This window comes from Tachypleus tridentatus, chromosome 9, assembly GCF_004210375.1.
Source record: "Tachypleus tridentatus isolate NWPU-2018 chromosome 9, ASM421037v1, whole genome shotgun sequence".
Taxonomy (NCBI): domain Eukaryota; kingdom Metazoa; phylum Arthropoda; class Merostomata; order Xiphosura; family Limulidae; genus Tachypleus; species Tachypleus tridentatus.
In genome coordinates this window covers 168,766,857-168,786,835 of record NC_134833.1, presented here as the reverse complement: position 1 = coordinate 168,786,835, position 19,979 = coordinate 168,766,857, and the positions used below count along the sequence as shown (strand labels likewise).

Genomic DNA, 19,979 nt, shown 5'->3' with positions numbered 1-19,979 from the left:
GAAAATGTAACTAAAATCATAAAATGTTCAGCAGGTGTGCAGCGCTTTGTGTGAGAAAATGTAACTAAAAGATATAAAGTTCAGCAGGTGTACAGCACTTTTGTGAGAAAATGTAACTAAAATCATATAAAGTTCAGCAGGTGTGCCGCACTTTGTATGAGAAAATGTAACTAAAATCATAAAATGTTCAGCAGGTGTGAAGCACTTTGTTTGAGAAAATGTACCTAAAGTCATATAAAGTTCAGCAGTTGTGCAGCACTTTGTATGAGAAAATGTAACTAAAATCATAAAATGTTCAGCAGGTGTGCAGCGCTTTCTGTGAGAAAATGTAACTAAAACATATAAAGTTCAGCAGGTGTACAGCACTTTGTGTGAGAAAATGTAACTAAAATCATGAAAAGTTCAGTAGGTGTGCCGCAATTTGTATGAGAAAATGTAAATAAAATTATATAAAGTTCAGCAGGTGTAGAGCACTTTGTGTGAGAAAATGTAACTAAAATCATAAAATGTTCAGTAGGTGTGCAGCAATTGGATGAGAAAATGTAACTAAAATCATAAAAAATTCACAGCTGTAGAGCACTTTGTATGAGAAAATGTTACTAAAATCATAAAAAGTTCAGTAGTTGTACAGCACTTTGTGTGAGAAAATGTAACTAAAATCATATAAAGTTCAGCAGGTGTGCCGCACTTTGTATGAGAAAATGTAACTAAAATCATAAAATGTTCAGCAGGTGTGCAGCACTTTGTTTGAGAAAATGTACCTAAAGTCATATAAAGTTCAGCAGTTGTGTAGCACTTTGTATGAGAAAATGTAACTAAAATCATAAAATGTTCAGCAGGCGTGCAGCGCTTTGTGTGAGAAAATGTAACTAAAACACATAAAGTTCAGCAGGTGTACAGCACTTTGTATAAGAAAATGTAACTAAAATCATAAAATGTTCAGCAGGTGTGCAGCACTTTGTGTGAGAAAATGTAACTAAAATCATATAAAGTTAAGCAGGTGTGTAGCACTTTGTGTGAGAAAATGTAACTAAAATCATAAAAGTTCAGCAGCTGTATAGCACTTTGTATGAGAAAATGTAACTAAAATCATATAAAGTTCAGTAGGTGTGCAGCACTTTGTATGAGAAAATGTAATTAAATCATATAACGTTCAGCAGGTGTACAGCACTTTGTGTGAGAAAATGTAACTAAAATCATATAAAGTTCAGCAGGTGTACAGCACTTTGTATGAGAAAATGTAACTAAAATCATAAAATGTTCAGCAGGTGTGCAGCACTTTGTATGAGAAAATGTAACTAAAATCATCAAAAGTTCAGTAGGTGTGCCGCACTTTGTATGAGAAAATGTAACTAAAATCATATAAAGTTCAGTATGTGTGCAGCATTTTGTATGAGAAAATGTAACTAAATCATATAACGTTCAGCAGTTCTACAGCACTTTGTGTGAGAAAATGTAACTAAAATCATATAAAGTTCAGCAGGTGTACAGCACTTTGTATAAGAAAATGTAACTAAAATCATAAAAGGTTCAGCAGGTGGACAGCACTTTGTGTGAGAAAATGTAACTAAAATCATAAAAGTTCAGCAGCTGTATAGCACTTTGTATGAGAAAATGTAACTAAAATCATAAAATGTTCAGCAGGTGTGCAGCACTTTGTGTGAGAAAATGTAACTAAAACACATAAAGTTCAGCAGGTGTACAGCACTTTGTGTGAGAAAATGTAACTAAAATCATGAAAAGTTCAGTAGGTGTGCAGCACTTTGTATGAGAAAATGTAACTAAAATCATATAAAGTTCAGCAGGTGTGCCGCACTTTGTATGAGAAAATGTAACTAAAATCATAAAATGTTCAGCAGGTGTGCAGCACTTTGTTTGAGAAAATGTACCTAAAGTCATATAAAGTTCAGCAGTTGTGTAGCACTTTGTATGAGAAAATGTAACTAAAATCATAAAATGTTCAGCAGGTGTGCAGCGCTTTGTGTGAGAAAATGTAACTAAAATTATATAAAGTTCAGCAGGTGTAGAGCACTTTGTGTGAGAAAATGTAACTAAAATCATAAAATGTTCAGTAGGTGTGCAGCAATTGGATGAGAAAATGTAACTAAAATCATAAAAAATTCACAGCTGTACAGCACTTTGTATGAGAAAATGTTACTAAAATCATAAAAAGTTCAGTAGTTGTACAGCACTTTGTGTGAGAAAATGTAACTAAAATCATATAAAGTTCAGCAGGTGTGCCGCACTTTGTATGAGAAAATGTAACTAAAATCATAAAATGTTCAGCAGGTGTGCAGCACTTTGTTTGAGTAAATGTACCTAAAGTCATATAAAGTTCAGCAGTTGTGTAGCACTTTGTATGAGAAAATGTAACTAAAATCATAAAATGTTCAGCAGGTGTGCAGCGCTTTGTGTGAGAAAATGTAACTAAAACACATAAAGTTCAGCAGGTGTACAGCACTTTGTATAAGAAAATGTAACTAAAATCATAAAATGTTCAGCAGGTGTGCAGCACTTTGTGTGAGAAAATGTAACTAAAATCATATAAAGTTAAGCAGGTGTACAGCACTTTGTGTGAGAAAATGTAACTAAAATCATATAAAGTTCAGCAGGTGTACAGCACTTTGTATGAGAAAATGTAACTAAAATCATGAAAAGTTCAGTAGGTGTGCCGCACTTTGTATGAGAAAATGTAACTAAAATCATATAAAGTTCAGTAGGTGTGCAGCACTTTGTGTGAGAAAATGTAACTAAATCATAAAACGTTCAGCAGGTGTACAGCACTTTGTGTGAGAAAATGTAACTAAAATCATATAAAGTTCAGCAGGTGTACAGCACTTTGTATGAGAAAATGTAACTAAAATCATAAAATGTTCAGCAGGTGTGCAGCGCTTTGTGTGAGAAAATGTAACTAAAAGATATAAAGTTCAGCAGGTGTACAGCACTTTGTGTGAGAAAATGTAACTAAAATCATGAAAAGTTCAGTAGGTGTGCCGCACTTTGTATGAGAAAATGTAACTAAAATCATATAAAGTTCAGCAGGTGTGCCGCACTTTGTATGAGAAAATGTAACTAAAATCATAAAATGTTCAGCAGGTGTGCAGCACTTTGTTTGAGAAAATGTACCTAAAGTCATATAAAGTTCAGCAGTTGTGCAGCACTTTGTATGAGAAAATGTAACTAAAATCATAAAATGTTCAGCAGGTGTGCAGCGCTTTCTTTGAGAAAATGTAACTAAAACATATAAAGTTCAGCAGGTGTACAGCACTTTGTGTGAGAAAATGTAACTAAAATCATGAAAAGTTCAGTAGGTGTGCCGCAATTTGTATGAGAAAATGTAAATAAAATTATATAAAGTTCAGCAGGTGTAGAGCACTTTGTGTGAGAAAATGTAACTAAAATCATAAAATGTTCAGTAGGTGTGCAGCAATTGGATGAGAAAATGTAACTAAAATCATAAAAAATTCACAGCTGTAGAGCACTTTGTATGAGAAAATGTTACTAAAATCATAAAAAGTTCAGCAGGTGTGCCGCACTTTGTATGAGAAAATGTAACTAAAATCATAAAATGTTCAGCAGGTGTGCAGCACTTTGTTTGAGAAAATGTACCTAAAGTCATATAAAGTTCAGCAGTTGTGTAGCACTTTGTATGAGAAAATGTAACTAAAATCATAAAATGTTCAGCAGGTGTGCAGCGCTTTGTGTGAGAAAATGTAACTAAAACACATAAAGTTCAGCAGGTGTACAGCACTTTGTATAAGAAAATGTAACTAAAATCATAAAATGTTCAGCAGGTGTGCAGCACTTTGTGTGAGAAAATGTAACTAAAATCATATAAAGTTAAGCAGGTGTGTAGCACTTTGTGTGAGAAAATGTAACTAAAATCATAAAAAGTTCAGCAGCTGTATAGCACTTTGTATGAGAAAATGTAACTAAAATCATATAAAGTTCAGTAGGTGTGCAGCACTTTGTATGAGAAAATGTAATTAAATCATATAACGTTCAGCAGGTGTACAGCACTTTGTGTGAGAAAATGTAACTAAAATCATATAAAGTTCAGCAGGTGTACAGCACTTTGTATGAGAAAATGTAACTAAAATCATTAAATGTTCTGCAGGTGTGCAGCACTTTGTATGAGAAAATGTAACTAAAATCATCAAAAGTTCAGTAGGTGTGCCGCACTTTGTATGAGAAAATGTAACTAAAATCATATAAAGTTCAGTATGTGTGCAGCATTTTGTATGAGAAAATGTAACTAAATCATATAACGTTCAGCAGTTGTACAGCACTTTGTGTGAGAAAATGTAACTAAAATCATATAAAGTTCAGCAGGTGTACAGCACTTTGTATAAGAAAATGTAACTAAAATCATAAAAGGTTCAGCAGGTGGACAGCACTTTGTGTGAGAAAATGTAACTAAAATCATAAAAGTTCAGCAGCTGTATAGCACTTTGTATGAGAAAATGTAACTAAAGTCATATAAAGTTCAGCAGGTGTGTCGCACTTTGTATGAGAAAATGTAACTAAAATCATAAAATGTTCAGCAGGTGTGCAGCACTTTGTTTGAGAAAATGTACCTAAAGTCATATAAAGTTCAGCAGTTGTGTAGCACTTTGTATGAGAAAATGTAACTAAAATCATAAAATGTTCAGCAGGTGTGCAGCGCTTTGTGTGAGAAAATGTAACTAAAACATATAAAGTTCAGCAGGTGTACAGCACTTTGTGTGAGAAAATGTAACTAAAATCATATAAAGTTCAGCAGGTGTGCCGCACTTTGTATGAGAAAATGTAACTAAAATCATAAAATGTTCAGCAGGTGTGCAGCACTTTGTTTGAGAAAATGTACCTAAAGTCATATAAAGTTCAGCAGTTGTGCAGCACTTTGTATGAGAAAATGTAACTAAAATCATAAAATGTTCAGCAGGTGTGCAGCGCTTTCTGTGAGAAAATGTAACTAAAACATATAAAGTTCAGCAGGTGTACAGCACTTTGTGTGAGAAAATGTAACTAAAATCATGAAAAGTTCAGTAGGTGTGTCGCACTTTGTATGAGAAAATGTAACTAAAATCATAAAGAATTCAGCAGGTGTACAGCACTTTGTATGAGAAAATGTAACTAAAATCATATAAAGTTCAGCAGGTGTGCCGCACTTTGTATGAGAAAATGTAACTAAAATCATAAAATGTTCAGCAGGTGTGCAGCACTTTGTTTGAGAAAATGTACCTAAAGTCATATAAAGTTCAGCAGTTGTGCAGCACTTTGTATGAGAAAATGTAACTAAAATCATAAAATGTTCAGCAGGTGTGCAGCGCTTTGTGTGAGAAAATGTAACTAAAACATATAAAGTTCAGCAGGTGTACAGCACTTTGTGTGAGAAAATGTAACTAAAATCATGAAAAGTTCAGTAGGTGTGTCGCACTTTGTATGAGAAAATGTAACTAAAATCATATAAAGTTCAGCAGGTGTACAGCACTTTGTATGAGAAAATGTAACTAAAATCATAAAGAATTCAACAGGTGTACAACACTTTGTATGAGAAAATGTTACTAAAATCATAAAAGTTCAGCAGGTGTACAGCACTTTGTGTGAGAAAATGTAACTAAAATCATATAAAGTTCAGCAGGTGTACAGCACTTTGTATGAGAAAATGTAACTAAAATCATAAAGAATTCGACAGGTGTACAACACTTTGTATGAGAAAATGTTACTAAAATCATAAAAGTTCAGCAGGTGTACAGCACTTTGTGTGAGAAAATGTAACTAAAATCATATAAAGTTCAGGAGGTGTACAGCACTTTGTGTGAGAAAATGTAACTAAAATCATAAAAAGTTCAGCAGGTGTACAGCTCTTTGTGTGAGAAAATGTTACTAAAATCATAAAAAGTTCAGCAGGTGTACAGCTCTTTGTGTGAGAAAATGTAACTAAAATCATATAAAGTTAAGCAGCTGTACAGCACTTTGTGTGAGAAAATGTAACTAAAATCATATAAAGTTCAGCAGGTGTACAGCACTTTGTGTGAGAAAATGTAACTAAAATCATATAAAGTTCAGCAGGTGTGCCGCACTTTGTGTGAGAAAATGTAACTAAAACATATAAAGTTCAGCAGGTGTACAGCACTTTGTGTGAGAAAATGTAACTAAAATCATATAAAGTTCAGCAGGTGTACAGCACTTTGTATGAGAAAATGTAACTAAAATCATAAAAAATTCAGCAGGTGTACAGCACTTTGTATGAGAAAATGTTACTAAAATCATAAAAGTTCAGCAGGTGTACAGCACTTTGTGTGAGAAAATGTAACTAAAATCATAAAAGTTCAGCAGGTGTACAGCACTTTGTGTGAGAAAATGTAACTAAAATCATATAAAGTTAAGCAGGTGTACAGCACTTTGTGTGAGAAAATGTAACTAAATCATATAAAGTTCAGCAGGTGTGCAGCACTTTGTATGAGAAAATGTAACTAAAATCATGAGAAGTTCAGAAGGTGTGCCGCACTTTGTATGAGAAAATGTAACTAAAATCACAAAATGTTCAGCAGGTGTGCAGGACTTTGTTTGAGAAAATGTACTTAAAGTCATATAAAGTTCAGCAGTTGTGCAGCACTTTGTATGAGAAAATGTAACTAAAATCATAAAATGTTCAGCAGGTGTGCAGCGCTTTGTGTGAGAAAATGTAACTAAAACATATAAAGTTCAGCAGGTGTACAGCACTTTGTGTGAGAAAATGTAACTAAAATCATGAAAAGTTCAGTAGGTGTGTCGCACTTTGTATGAGAAAATGTAACTAAAATCATATAAAGTTCAGCAGGTGTACAGCACTTTGTATGAGAAAATGTAACTAAAATCATAAAGAATTCAACAGGTGTACAACACTTTGTATGAGAAAATGTTACTAAAATCATAAAAGTTCAGCAGGTGTACAGCACTTTGTGTGAGAAAATGTAACTAAAATCATATAAAGTTCAGCAGGTGTACAGCACTTTGTATGAGAAAATGTAACTAAAATCATAAAGAATTCGACAGGTGTACAACACTTTGTATGAGAAAATGTTACTAAAATCATATAAAGTTCAGGAGGTGTACAGCACTTTGTGTGAGAAAATGTAACTAAATTCATAATTAGTTCAGCAGATGTACAGCACTTTGTGTGAGAAAATGTAACTAAAATCATATAAAGTTCAGCAGGTGTACAGCACTTTGTGTGAGAAAATGTAACTAAAATCATATAAAGTTCAGCAGGTGTATAGCACTTTGTGTGAGAAAATGTAACTAAAATCATAAAATGTTCAGTAGGTGTGCAGCACTTTGTATGAGAAAATGTAACTAAAATGAAAAAAATTCAGCAGCTGTACAGCACTTTGTATGAGAAAATGTTACTAAAATCATAAAAGTTCAGCAGGTGTACAGCACTTTGTGTGAGAAAATGTAACTAAAATCATAAAAAGTTCAGCAGGTGTACAGCACTTTGTGTGAGAAAATGTAACTAAAATCATATAAAGTTCAGCAGGTGTGCAGCACTTTGTATGAGAAAATGTAACTAAAATCATGAGAAGTTCAGTAGGTGTGCCGCACTTTGTATGAGAAAATGTAACTAAAATCATAAAATGTTCAGCAGGTGTGCAGGACTTTGTTTGAGAAAATGTACTTAAAGTCATATAAAGTTCAGCAGTTGTGCAGCACTTTGTATGAGAAAATGTAACTAAAATCATAAAATGTTCAGCAGGTGTGCAGCGCTTTGTGTGAGAAAATGTAACTAAAACATATAAAGTTCAGCAGGTGTACAGCACTTTGTGTGAGAAAATGTAACTAAAATCATGAAAAGTTCAGTAGGTGTGTCGCACTTTGTATGAGAAAATGTAACTAAAATCATATAAAGTTCAGCAGGTGTACAGCACTTTGTATGAGAAAATGTAACTAAAATCATAAAGAATTCAACAGGTGTACAACACTTTGTATGAGAAAATGTTACTAAAATCATAAAAGTTCAGCAGGTGTACAGCACTTTGTGTGAGAAAATGTAACTAAAATCATATAAAGTTCAGCAGGTGTACAGCACTTTGTATGAGAAAATGTAACTAAAATCATAAAGAATTCGACAGGTGTACAACACTTTGTATGAGAAAATGTTACTAAAATCATAAATAGATGAGCAGGTGTACAGCACTTTGTGTGAGAAAATGTAACTAAAATCATATAAAGTTCAGGAGGTGTACAGCACTTTGTGTGAGAAAATGTAACTAAAATCATAAAAGTTCAGCAGGTGTACAGAACTTTGTGTGAGAAAATGTAACTAAAATCATAAAAGTTCAGCAGGTGTACAGCACTTTGTGTGAGAAAATGTAACTAAAATCATATAAAGTTCAGCAGGTGTACAGCACTTTGTGTGAGAAAATGTAAAATCATATAAAAGGTCATATAAAGTTCAGCAGTGCCGCACTTTGTGTGAGAAAATGTAACTAAAACATATAAAGCAGCAGGTGTTTGTGTGAGAAAATGTAACTAAAATCATAAAAGTTCAGCAGGTGTACAGCACTTTGTGTGAGAAAATGTAACTAAAATCATATAAAGTTCAGCAGGTGTACAGCACTTTGTGTGAGAAAATTAACTAAAATCATATAAAGTTCAGCAGGTGTACAGCACTTTGTGTGAGAAAATGTAACTAAAATCATATAAAGTTGAGCAGGTGTACAGCACTTTGTGTGAGAAAATGTAACTAAAATCATAAAATGTTCAGTAGGTGTGCAGCACTTTGTATGAGAAAATGTAACTAAAATTATATAAAGTTAAGCAGGTGTACAGCACTTTGTGTGAGAAAATGTAACTAAAATCATATAAAGTTCAGCAGGTGTACAGCACTTTGTGTGAGAAAATGTAACTAAAATCATAAACTGTTCAGTAGGTTTGCAGCACTTTGTATGAGAAAATGTAACTAAATCATATAACGTTCAGCAGGTGTACAGCACTTTGTGTGAGAAAATGTAACTAAAATCATATAAAGTTCAGCAGGTGTACAGCACTTTGTATGAGAAAATGTAACTAAAATCATAAAATGTTCAGCAGGTGTGCAGCACTTTGTATGAGAAAATGTAACTAAAATCATAAAAGGTTCAGCAGGTGTACAGCACTTTGTGTGAGAAAATGTAACTAAATTCATATAAAGTTCAGCAGGTGTACAGCACTTTGTGTGAGAAAATGTAACTAAAATCATAAAAGTTCAGCAGCTGTATAGCACTTTGTATGAGAAAATGTAACTAAAATCATAAAAAATTCAGCAGGTGTACAGCACGTTGTATGAGAAAATGTTACTAAAATCATAAAAGTTCAGCAGGTGTACAGCACTTTGTGTGAGAAAATGTAACTAAAATCATATAAAGTTCAGGAGGTGTACAGCACTTTGTGAGAGAAAATGTAACTAAATTCATAAAAGTTCAGCAGGTGTATAGCACTTTGTGTGAGAAAATGTAACTAAAATCATATAAAGTTCAGCAGGTGTACAGCACTTTGTGTGAGAAAATGTAACTAAAATCATATAAAGTTCAGCAGGTGTATAGCACTTTGTGTGAGAAAATGTAACTAAAATCATAAAATGTTCAGTAGGTGTGCAGCACTTTGTATGAGAAAATGTAACTAAAATCAAAATAAATTCAGCAGCTGTACAGCACTTTGTATGTGAAAATGTTACTAAAATCATAAAAGTTCAGCAGGTGTACAGCACTTTGTGTGAGAAAATGTAACTAAAATCATAAAAGTTCAGCAAGTGTACAGCACTTTGTGTGAGAAAATGTAACTAAAATCATATAAAGTTAAGCAGGTGTACAGCACTTTGTGTGAGAAAATGTAACTAAAATCATATAAAGTTCAGCAGGTGTGCAGCACTTTGTATGAGAAAATGTAACTAAAATCATGAAAAGTTCAGTAGGTGTGCCCCACTTTGTATGAGAAAATGTAACTAAAATCATAAAATGTTCAGCAGGTGTACAGCACTTTGTATGAGAAAATGTAACTAAAACATATAAAGTTCAGCAGGTGTACAGCACTTTGTGTGAGAAAATGTAACTAAAATCATAAAAGTTCAGCAGGTGTACAGCACTTTGTATGAGAAAATGTAACTAAAACATATAAAGTTCAGCAGGTGTACAGCACTTTGTGTGAGAAAATGTAACTAAAATCATAAAAGTTCAGCAGCTGTATAGCACTTTGTATGAGAAAATGTAACTAAAATCATAAAAAATTCAGCAAGTGTACAGCACGTTGTATGAGAAAATGTAACTAAATTCATAAAAGTTCAGCAGGTGTACAGCACTTTGTGTGAGAAAATGTAACTAAAATCATATAAAGTTCAGCAGGTGTACAGCACTTTGTGAGAAAATGTAACTAAAATCATATAAAGTTCAGCAGGTGTATAGCACTTTGTGTGAGAAAATGTAACTAAAATCATAAAATGTTCAGTATGTGTGCAGCACTTTGTATGAGAAAATGTAACTAAAATCAAAAAAATTCAGCAGCTGTACAGCACTTTGTATGTGAAAATGTTACTAAAATCATAAAAGTTCAGCAGGTGTACAGCACTTGTGTGAGAAAATGTAACTAAAATCATAAAAGTTCAGCAGGTGTACAGCACTTTGTGTGAGAAAATGTAACTAAAATCATATAAAGTTAAGCAGGTGTACAGCACTTTGTGTGGAAAATGTAACTAAAATCATATAAAGTTCAGCAGGTGTGCAGCACTTTGTATGAGAAAATGTAACTAAAATCATAAAATGTTCAGCAGGTGTGCAGCACTTTGTATGAGAAAATGTAACTAAAACATATAAAGTTCAGCAGGTGTACAGCACTTTGTGTGAGAAAATGTAACTAAAATCATAAAAGTTCAGCAGGTGTACAGCACTTTGTATGAGAAAATGTAACTAAAACATATAAAGTTCAGCAGGTGTACAGCACTTTGTGTGAGAAAATGTAACTAAAATCATAAAATGTTCAGCAGGTGTGCAGCACTTTGTATGAGAAAATGTAACTAAAACATATAAAGTTCAGCAGGTGTACAGCACTTTGTGTGAGAAAATGTAACTAAAATCATAAAAGTTCAGCAGGTGTACAGCACTTTGTATGAGAAAATGTAACTAAAATCATAAAAGGTTCAGCAGGTGTACAGCACGTTGTGTGAGAAAATGTAACTAAAATCATATAAAGTTCAGCAGGTGTACAGCACTTTGTGTGAGAAAATGTAACTAAAATCATAAAAGTTCAGCAGCTATATAGCACTTTGTATGAGAGAATGTAACTAAAATCATAAAAGGTTCAGCAGGTGTACAGCACTTTATGTGAAAAATGTAACTAAAATCATAAAAGTTCAGCAGGTGTATAGCACTTTGTATGAGAAAATGTAACTAAAATCATAAAAGGTTCAGCAGGTGTACAGCACTTTGTATGAGAAAATGTAACTAAAATCATAAAGAATTCAGCAGGTGTACAGCACTTTGTGTGAGAAAATGTAACTAAAATCATAAAAGGTTCAGCAGGTGTACAGCACTTTGTGTGAGAAAATGTAACTAAAATCATATAAAGTTCAGCAGGTGTACAGCACTTTGTATGAGAAAATGTAACTAAAATCATAAAAGGTTCAGCAGGTGTACAGCACTTTGTGTGAGAAAATGTAACTAAAGTCATATAAAGTTCAGCAGGTGTACAGCACTTTGTGTGAGAAAATGTAACTAAAATCATATAAAGTTCAGCAGGTGTGCCACACTTTGTGTGAGAAAATGTAACTAAAACATATAAAGTTCAGCAGGTGTACAGCACTTTGTGTGAGAATATGTAACTAAAATCATAAAAGTTCAGCAGGTGTACAGCACTTTGTATGAGAAAATGTAACTAAAATCATAAAAAGTTCAGCAGGTGTACAGCACTTTGTGTGAGAAAACGTAACTAAAATCATAAAATGTTCAGTATGTGTGCAGCACTTTGTATGAGAAAATGTAACTAAAATCATATAAAGTTAAGCAGGTGTACGGCACTTTATGTGAGAAAATGTAACTAAAATCATATAAAGTTCAGCAGGTGTACAGCACTTTGTGTGAGAAAATGTAACTAAAATCATAAAATGTTCAGTAGGTGTGCAGCACTTTGTATGAGAAAATGTAACTAAAATCATATAAAGTTAAGCAGGTGTACAGCACTTTGTATGAGAAAATGTAACTAAAAGCATATAAAGTTCAGCAGGTGTACAGCACTTTGTATGAGAAAATGTAACTAAAATCATAAAAGGTTCAGCAGGTGTACAACACTTTGTATGAGAAAATGTAACTAAAATCATAAAAGTTCAGCAGCTGTATAGCACTTTGTATGGGAAAATGTAACTAAAATCATATAAAGTTCAGCAGGTGTGCAGCACTTTGTGTGAGAAAATGTAACTAAATTCATATGTTTCCTTTTGTGTGAAGGAAATAGCATATTCTGTAAGTAAAAACATTAATTTTAAATCTATTGATTGTTATACAACAATAATTCAAAAGTCAGAGATTGATTGCTTCGTCGAACAAAATTAAGTTATTCAGAGTCGAGGTGTATCTGAGGAACATTGTTAAACAACATTTATATAAAAAGCACATTCATGTGGTTGGAACTTAATAACATATTTGTTTCTGTGGGATGGAAGGTTATGACATGTTGTCATGTTTGTTTTTGTGATATAACTTAATGACATGTTCTCATGCTTGTTGTTATGTGATTAGAACATAACATAGAACATATCACATGTCATAATAATTAGCATGGAATTAGAACGCATTAATAAACTGTTAATTCTCAAACTGAAACCACAACAAAACTTGTTCGTCAACTGATGTATTGTTTAAAATGTCGTTAAGACTGTTTGAAATTCGAGCAAAGCTACCCGTTCCTAATTAAACACGACAAGACTAGAGGGAAGGTAGCTAATCATCACCACCTACCGCCAACTGTTGGACTACTCTATTACCAGGAAATATTTGGATTGACCATCACTAATAACGCTCCACGGCTGAAAGGGCGAGCATGTTTGGTATAAAGGGATTCAAACCCGCGAATCTCTAGTTACTAGTCGAGCGCTCTGACCACCAGTCCATGCTGGGCCATCGTTAAGGTGTAATTTAATTCGGAGATTGAGGAACACATGCTCATATTTTCTAACCAAACAAAATGTGATTAATTCTTTGAAAAATTGTTTAGGCTGAGTATTCATGATGAAACTACGTAGAATGGACGGCAACTGCCTATTGTGGAGACACAACTGTAGAGGACAACGTTTCGAAAGTCTTCTGCCTTTCGTCTCCAGGTCAATGTGTGTGCAAATGCAAACGAACTTGGCAGAGGTTTAGTTTAGAGAGAGAGAGAGAAGTCTGAAGAACTCTCTCCCCATCAGGGGTGGTCAGGAACGTTGTGGTTCCTCTTCGTCCCCTTACGTGAAAGATTATTTAACTTTACGTGGGAGTTTGTCTTTATTTTGTTTTGACTTGTTGAAGGTGAAGAAGTGAGGTGGAGAGTGAAGTGACGCGTGAGAATGGAGAGCTGGAAATAAGGAAAGTAAGCCAGGCCAGAGCCCGTGGTCAAAATAGCCTGACGACTAGGAAACATTAATTCAAACGGCTCCTTTCAGGACCAGGCAAGAATGTTGCCTTGGCTGGGATCTAGCAATCCAATGCCAGAGACGTAGGTGTGGGGAGAAATGGGTGTACTCCAAGAATACCCACTTTCACGTCCTGGGCGCCGACAAATCTACCCAGACCGTGCCCGGAAGTAGCTGGGAAGAAAATCATGGTTATTATTACATATTGGAATGAAAAAGGAAGCAAATGGACAAAGGCAAAAGTATAGAAGTGGCTGGTTGGCTGTAACGAGGAAAACTACCAACTGTGGTTTTGTAGAATTTCAGGTTGAGGTCTAGTTCACACCTGATGCCCAGTGGTGATGGTGAAAACGTGAGCGTGGTGGTGGTTGTTCTTCATGATGAATTGCTCTTCATCGGTCTGAGATGATTTGTTTCTTCTCGCAATTTCCATTTGTGTCTTCTGAATGATTGTGGACTGGTTCTCTGTTTTAACTGACGCGTCGATAGTTGTTATGTGAATGGTTTGGCTGGTGACTGTTTATATTTATATGTATTTCTTTTCAGATTCGGGCACAAGACAGGTAAAACTTTCGGCACCTGTCTTGTGAAAGTGGGTTTTCTCAGGGCACTCCTGTTTCTCCCTCCCCACATCCAAATCTCAGGCATTGGATCTTTAGATCCCAGTCAAGACAATATTCTTGAATCGGGCCGTTTTATATCTCATCGGCTTTTCGGACTGCGGGCTCCGGCCTGGTTCACTTCTCTTGTGCCGCCTTTGTCTCACTCCCTCTTTCTCACCAGTCATGTTTATAATACCCCACCGCACTTCATCACCCTAAACAAGTCGAAGAAAAATACAGGTAAACTCCCACGTAAAGTTAAATGATCTTTCACGTGAGGGGACGAAGAGGAACCACAACGTTCCTGACCACCCCTGATGGGGAGAGAATTTTCAGACTTCTCTCTATCTCTAAACTAAACCCCTGCCAAGTTTGTTTGCGTTTGCACACACATTGACCTGAACACGAAAGGCGGAAGACTTTCGAAACGTTGTCCTCTACACTTGTATCTCCACAATAGGTAGTTGCCATCCATTCTCCGAAGTTTCATCAAAATTTGATTAAGTTTCAACGAGTAGGCCAACCCATGATTAAGTTATATCTGTAGATAGAACATTATATTTTTAAGTCAATTATTGGAACTAGTTACGTTCGGTTTAACTGTAATTTGCGAATTAACAAAGTGTTCTTAATGACAGTTCTTTATTTTTGTAATGAGGTCAACATTTAATGACGTGATGTCTTATTTATTGGGATGTGGTTAACACTTATTGACATGATGTCTTATTTATTGGGATGTAGTTAACACTTAATGACGTGATGTCTTATTTATTGGGATGTAGTTAACACTTATTGACATGATGTCTTATTTATTGGGATGTGGTTAACACTTATTGACATGATGTCTTATTTATTGGGATGTGGTTAACACTTATTGACATGATGTCTTATTTATTGGGATGTAGTTAACACTTATTGACATGATGTCTTATTTATTGGGATGTAGTTAACACTTATTGACATGATGTCTTATTTATTGGGATGTGGTTAACACTTATTGACATGATGTCTTATTTATTGGGATGTAGTTAACACTTATTGACATGATGTCTTATTTATTGGGATGTGGTTAACACTTATTGACATGATGTCTTATTTATTGGGATGTAGTTAACACTTATTGACATGATGTCTTATTTATTGGGATGTGGTTAACACTTATTGACATGATGTCTTATTTATTGGGATGTAGTTAACACTTAATGACGTGATGTCTTATTTATTGGGATGTGGTTAACACTTATTGACATGGCGTCTTATTTGTTGTAATGAGGTCAACACTTTCTGAAACGGTGTTTTATGTATTGGGATGATGTTATCACTTACTGAATTGGTGTCTTATTTGTTAGAATAATGTAAACACTTAATGACTCGCATTGTTGGAATAAGGCTGTATTAGATACATACCAGAGAGGATATAAATACCATAAGCTGTTAAATGTTTCAACTGATTGAAATAGTTAGTTGTACTCATCAACTGGTATCTAACCCTAAGTATGTGTAGCTGAGTTTATGCTGTTCTTTCATTTATAGCACGAAAACGACCTTTACCAGAATTCAGGGTAAAGAGTTATATGTTTCAGCTCTTCAAGTCTCTGGATTATATTCACAGGTAACCAGCGTTACCTTTTGGAACCTTTTATTAATACAGAAGTTTACATGCCAATAATTTTATAACAAAAGGACAGTAAAGGATTAATGTAGTTTTAATTTATTCGTTCGTAGCTAATTTGATTCTAGTGAGAAAAAATAGTCCAAGCAATTTTTTTAAACCTTCACAAAAATGGACAATATACAATTAATGATAAATGAACACAATTTTTATTAACTCTCTTTCTTGAGGTACCCAGTGTATGGAATGTGAAATAAAATGTTCTTGGAATAGACCTTAGATTTATAATCTACCTATATTTAAGTAATTTCAAAACAAAAATTTGATTTATCTATCTTTATTGTTACCGTTATTTGTATATCGTTACAGCAATGGGATCTTTCATAGAGATATCAAGCCTGAAAATATTTTAATTAGGGTAAGGAAAGAAACACTTTTGAAATTATACTCAATATCTGTTATCTAATACAATCATTTTATTCTTTTTCAGACATTTGTACCATCAATGTATTTTATAAATTCCTACCATTATTGAAGTGAATATTTTCAACTACTCGACCTTATTAGTAAACCTTATTAGCAGGGACATAGATCCTGGGGATGGGGGTATACATTCCCCTTCATTTTAGGTGGGGTATGGTGCATACAATCATTCTCCCTACAGTTTGGTCTGTTGAATTGTTTTATTGCATCACAGGTCTACAAATTATGTGTTTGTTCTTGTGATTCTCGTGTTCTTACCAATAGAATTACATAATTAGGCCTAGATGTAGGCTTTTCAGTAACCGAAATGTTCATCTTTAATTAGGCGTGCTTCTAAGCTTTTCGATCTAGATCTAAGCGATAGTTCGTAAGTATCAGTCAGTAGGCCTAAATATACATGCAAGTATCGTGGCAACAACATTACTCTGTGACTGCATGTTTACAGCTTTCAGGTTCACGTAATCAGAGATTACCAATTTGCAAATTGAACAGTCCACATAGGTGGTTGCAAAATCATCCCCATCGGGTGTAAAAAATCTACGCCCCTGCTTATTAGTAACATTACAGTAATGGTTACTTTCTCCGGAGGCCTGTTATCTTAATATCATAGTAATGGTTACTTTCTCTACAGGCCTATTATTTTAACATTATGGTAATGGTTACTTTCTGTGCAGGCCTGTTATCTTAATATCATAGTAATGGTTACTTTCTCTACAGGCCTATTATTTTAACATTATGATAGTGGTTATTTTCTCTGCAGGCCTGTTATCTTAACATCACAGTAATAGTTACTTTTTGATTATCTTACAGGACAGCCTTCTCAAGTTGGCTGACTTCGGTAGCTGTCGCTCAATGTACACTACTCCTCCATACACAGAGTATATAGCTACAAGGTGGTGAGTTAGAACACGTAGTTACAAGGTGGTGAGTCAGAACACCTAGTTGTAAGTTGGTGAGTCAGAGCAAGTAGTTACAAGGCGGTGAGTCAAAACACGTAGTTACGAGGTTGTGAGTCAAAACACGTAGCTACTTTGACTGAAACGTTAGGTCAGTGAGTATCTTGTTATTAAAGGTCAGGATTTTTATTGAAACTTAGATCAGTATCTTGCTATTAAAGGTCAGGATTTTATTGAAACTTAGATCAGTATCTTGTTATTAAAGGTCAGAATTTTTATTGAAACTTAGATCAGTATCTTGCTATTAAAGGCCTGGATTTGTCTTGAAACATTAACTCATTAAGTATTTGTTTTTAAAGTGTAGGACTTTCAAGGAAATATTAAATCATTCTTATCATTCTTGTTTCTGGACAACCTAACGCAGCAGCGATACAATGTATTGTCAGAGGAATTAGATGACGGTTTTATTTGAAAAATACTAAAATTAAAAGGTAACCTTGCAGAAACTCGTATGTTTCTATTTAACAGTCGCCATCCTACCTTACTGCCCACCAGTAATACCATGGAGTTTCTTTGAACTAATTACACTAGATACCAGATTTGATACCTTTAGTTGACAGAACACATACAGCCTATTGTATAGTTTTGTGCTTACATCGAAACTAGCAAGCAAACTTATTTTATTTCCCAAATAAATCACTAAAGATAAAATATGTATGTTCCTAAAGAACATGGTTTATATCGGTACCCAGAACATAATATAACTTCATGAAATATAGTCTGGGAAAGCAGATGATATTCTGGTTGAGTCAGGCTATAGTATATTAAATATTAAGAGACAGCAAGAGAGATATTCAACTGAGCGATGAAGTTAACAGGTGACAATGTCGACAACATAACCCCTTTACCTCAAAACACAAGTCTTTCAAAATTGTCCATTTTGTTCTGTTATTATTTATAGGTACCGCCCACCTGAATGCCTGCTGACCAACGGCTACTACACTTACAAAATGGACATCTGGGCAGCGGGATGCGTGTTCTTTGAAATTTTAACGTAAGAAAATAGAAGTAAAAAATTAAGTTTTCATTTGTTAATTAACAATATATTCCTGAAATTATGAAACATAGTCACTTGTTGTTTGCGTATTTTCCATACTAACCTCCTACGCAGCCTAATAACTTGTATAATGTCGTCTGTACCTCTGGTGTATTTATCTCTTCCTTAAGCCTAATAAGTTGTATAATGTCGTCTGTACCTCTGGTGTATTTATCTCTTCTTTAAGCCTAATAACTGGTTGTACGAAATATTCCATACTTATGGCGTAATTGATTCTTCTGTATATTTGTCTCTCATTTCTTCTTTTTAGTTATGGTTGATTATAATTGAATTGTATAACAATATTCACTTTAACAACATATTTGTGGGAGAGTTTTGAAAGTTGGAGAAACTGAAATAAAATTATCTGCCCCTATATTTTTTTTTTTGTGTTCATCTTGTATAATACATATATACCTAATGTATGTATTTATTCAGAAATTCTACTTGTTGTTTATAGAGATATAGCTCGAGAAAGAAAGAAAGAAGCAAAAACGACTTCACAGGGACAATAAAAAAACCTTTCCACTAACCATATCTAGTACTGAAAACTAGTGTACGTGAAGTTTTGGAAAATTTAGCTTCGTCAGCTTTAGTTTCGTCTGTAAACGAAAAAAAAAAAAAAGAACAAATATCATGCATAAAACACCTAGGGTTGCTTTTAGAAACATGACTGTTGTTATAGCAACAACGTCAATAAATCACTTCACTGGAAATAACGTCTAACCCGTTCAAACAAACAAACATATTATTTGTCTAATTTTTTTAAAACGATTCAATGGAACTGATACGTTCTATATATCGTTAAATATGTATTAGATTTAAGATAACAAGGAAATAAAGTAATACTGTTATTGTAATACCTGATAAAAGTAAAGATATCCCTTCATTGTGCAAACTATCATGTGTTTACAGTTATTCTTCTCAGTGTTTAGTTGTCTACACTGTACAACTCTTGTACCTGGTATTTACTGTCTACTGTACACACAACTCTTTGACTTGGTGTTTAGTGTATACCTGCACACAGCTCTTGTATGTGGTGTTTAGTGTCTACTGTACACAGCCTTGTACTTGGTGTTTAGTGTCTACTGTACACAGCTCCCTGTATTTTGGTGTTTAGTGTCTACTGTGCACAGATCTTGTAATTTTGGTGTTTAGTGTCTACTGTGCACAGATCTTGTAATTTGGTGTTTAGTGTCTACTGTACACAGATCTTGTACTACACAGGTGTTTAGTGTCTACTGTACAGCCAGCTCTTGTACCTTGGTGTTTAGTGTCTACTGTGCACAGATCTGTACACAGGCTGGTGTTTAGTGTCTACTGTAACAGATCTTGTACCCCAGTGTTTAGTCTACTCACATCTCGTGGCCTTTGGTGTTTAGTGTCTACTGTGCACAGATCTGTAATGGTAATTTAGAGCAGTCTACTGTACACAGCCTTTGTAATTAAAGTAGTCTCACTGTGCACAGACTTTGTAATGGTGTGTACTGCACCACTTGTGTACTGTACACAGCTCTTGTACATGGTGTTTAGTGTTCACTGTACACAGCTCTTGTAATTTGGTGTTTAGTGTCTACTGTACACAGCTCTTTGCAACGTGGTGATTAGTGTCTACTGTACACAGCCTTGTAATTTTGGTGTTTAGTGTCTACTGCACAGATCTTGTACGTGGTGTTTAGTGTCTACTGTA

General features: G+C 34.2%; 1 protein-coding gene across 3 annotated transcripts in view; it reads left to right on the top strand.

The window, feature by feature from the left end:
- The window catches only part of LOC143226912 (MAPK/MAK/MRK overlapping kinase-like), a 43,066-nt gene extending 24,730 nt beyond the window's left edge, over positions 1-18,336 (top strand). The window contains exons 5-8 of one of the 3 annotated variants that reach the window (XR_013014810.1): positions 15,736-15,814; positions 16,184-16,232; positions 17,108-17,414; positions 17,459-17,976. Coding sequence is in view for 2 of the 3 variants with exons in the window: in XM_076458463.1 (XP_076314578.1) it covers positions 15,736-15,814; positions 16,184-16,232; positions 17,108-17,193; positions 18,155-18,251 (311 nt within the window). In the remaining variant the exon portion in view is untranslated. Of the gene's footprint in view, positions 1-15,735; positions 15,815-16,183; positions 16,233-17,107; positions 17,415-17,458; positions 17,977-18,154 lie in introns of those variants that run through there. The other 2 variants (XM_076458463.1, XM_076458462.1) reach the window with 2 other exon arrangements.
- The last annotated feature ends 1,643 nt before the right edge of the window (positions 18,337-19,979 follow it).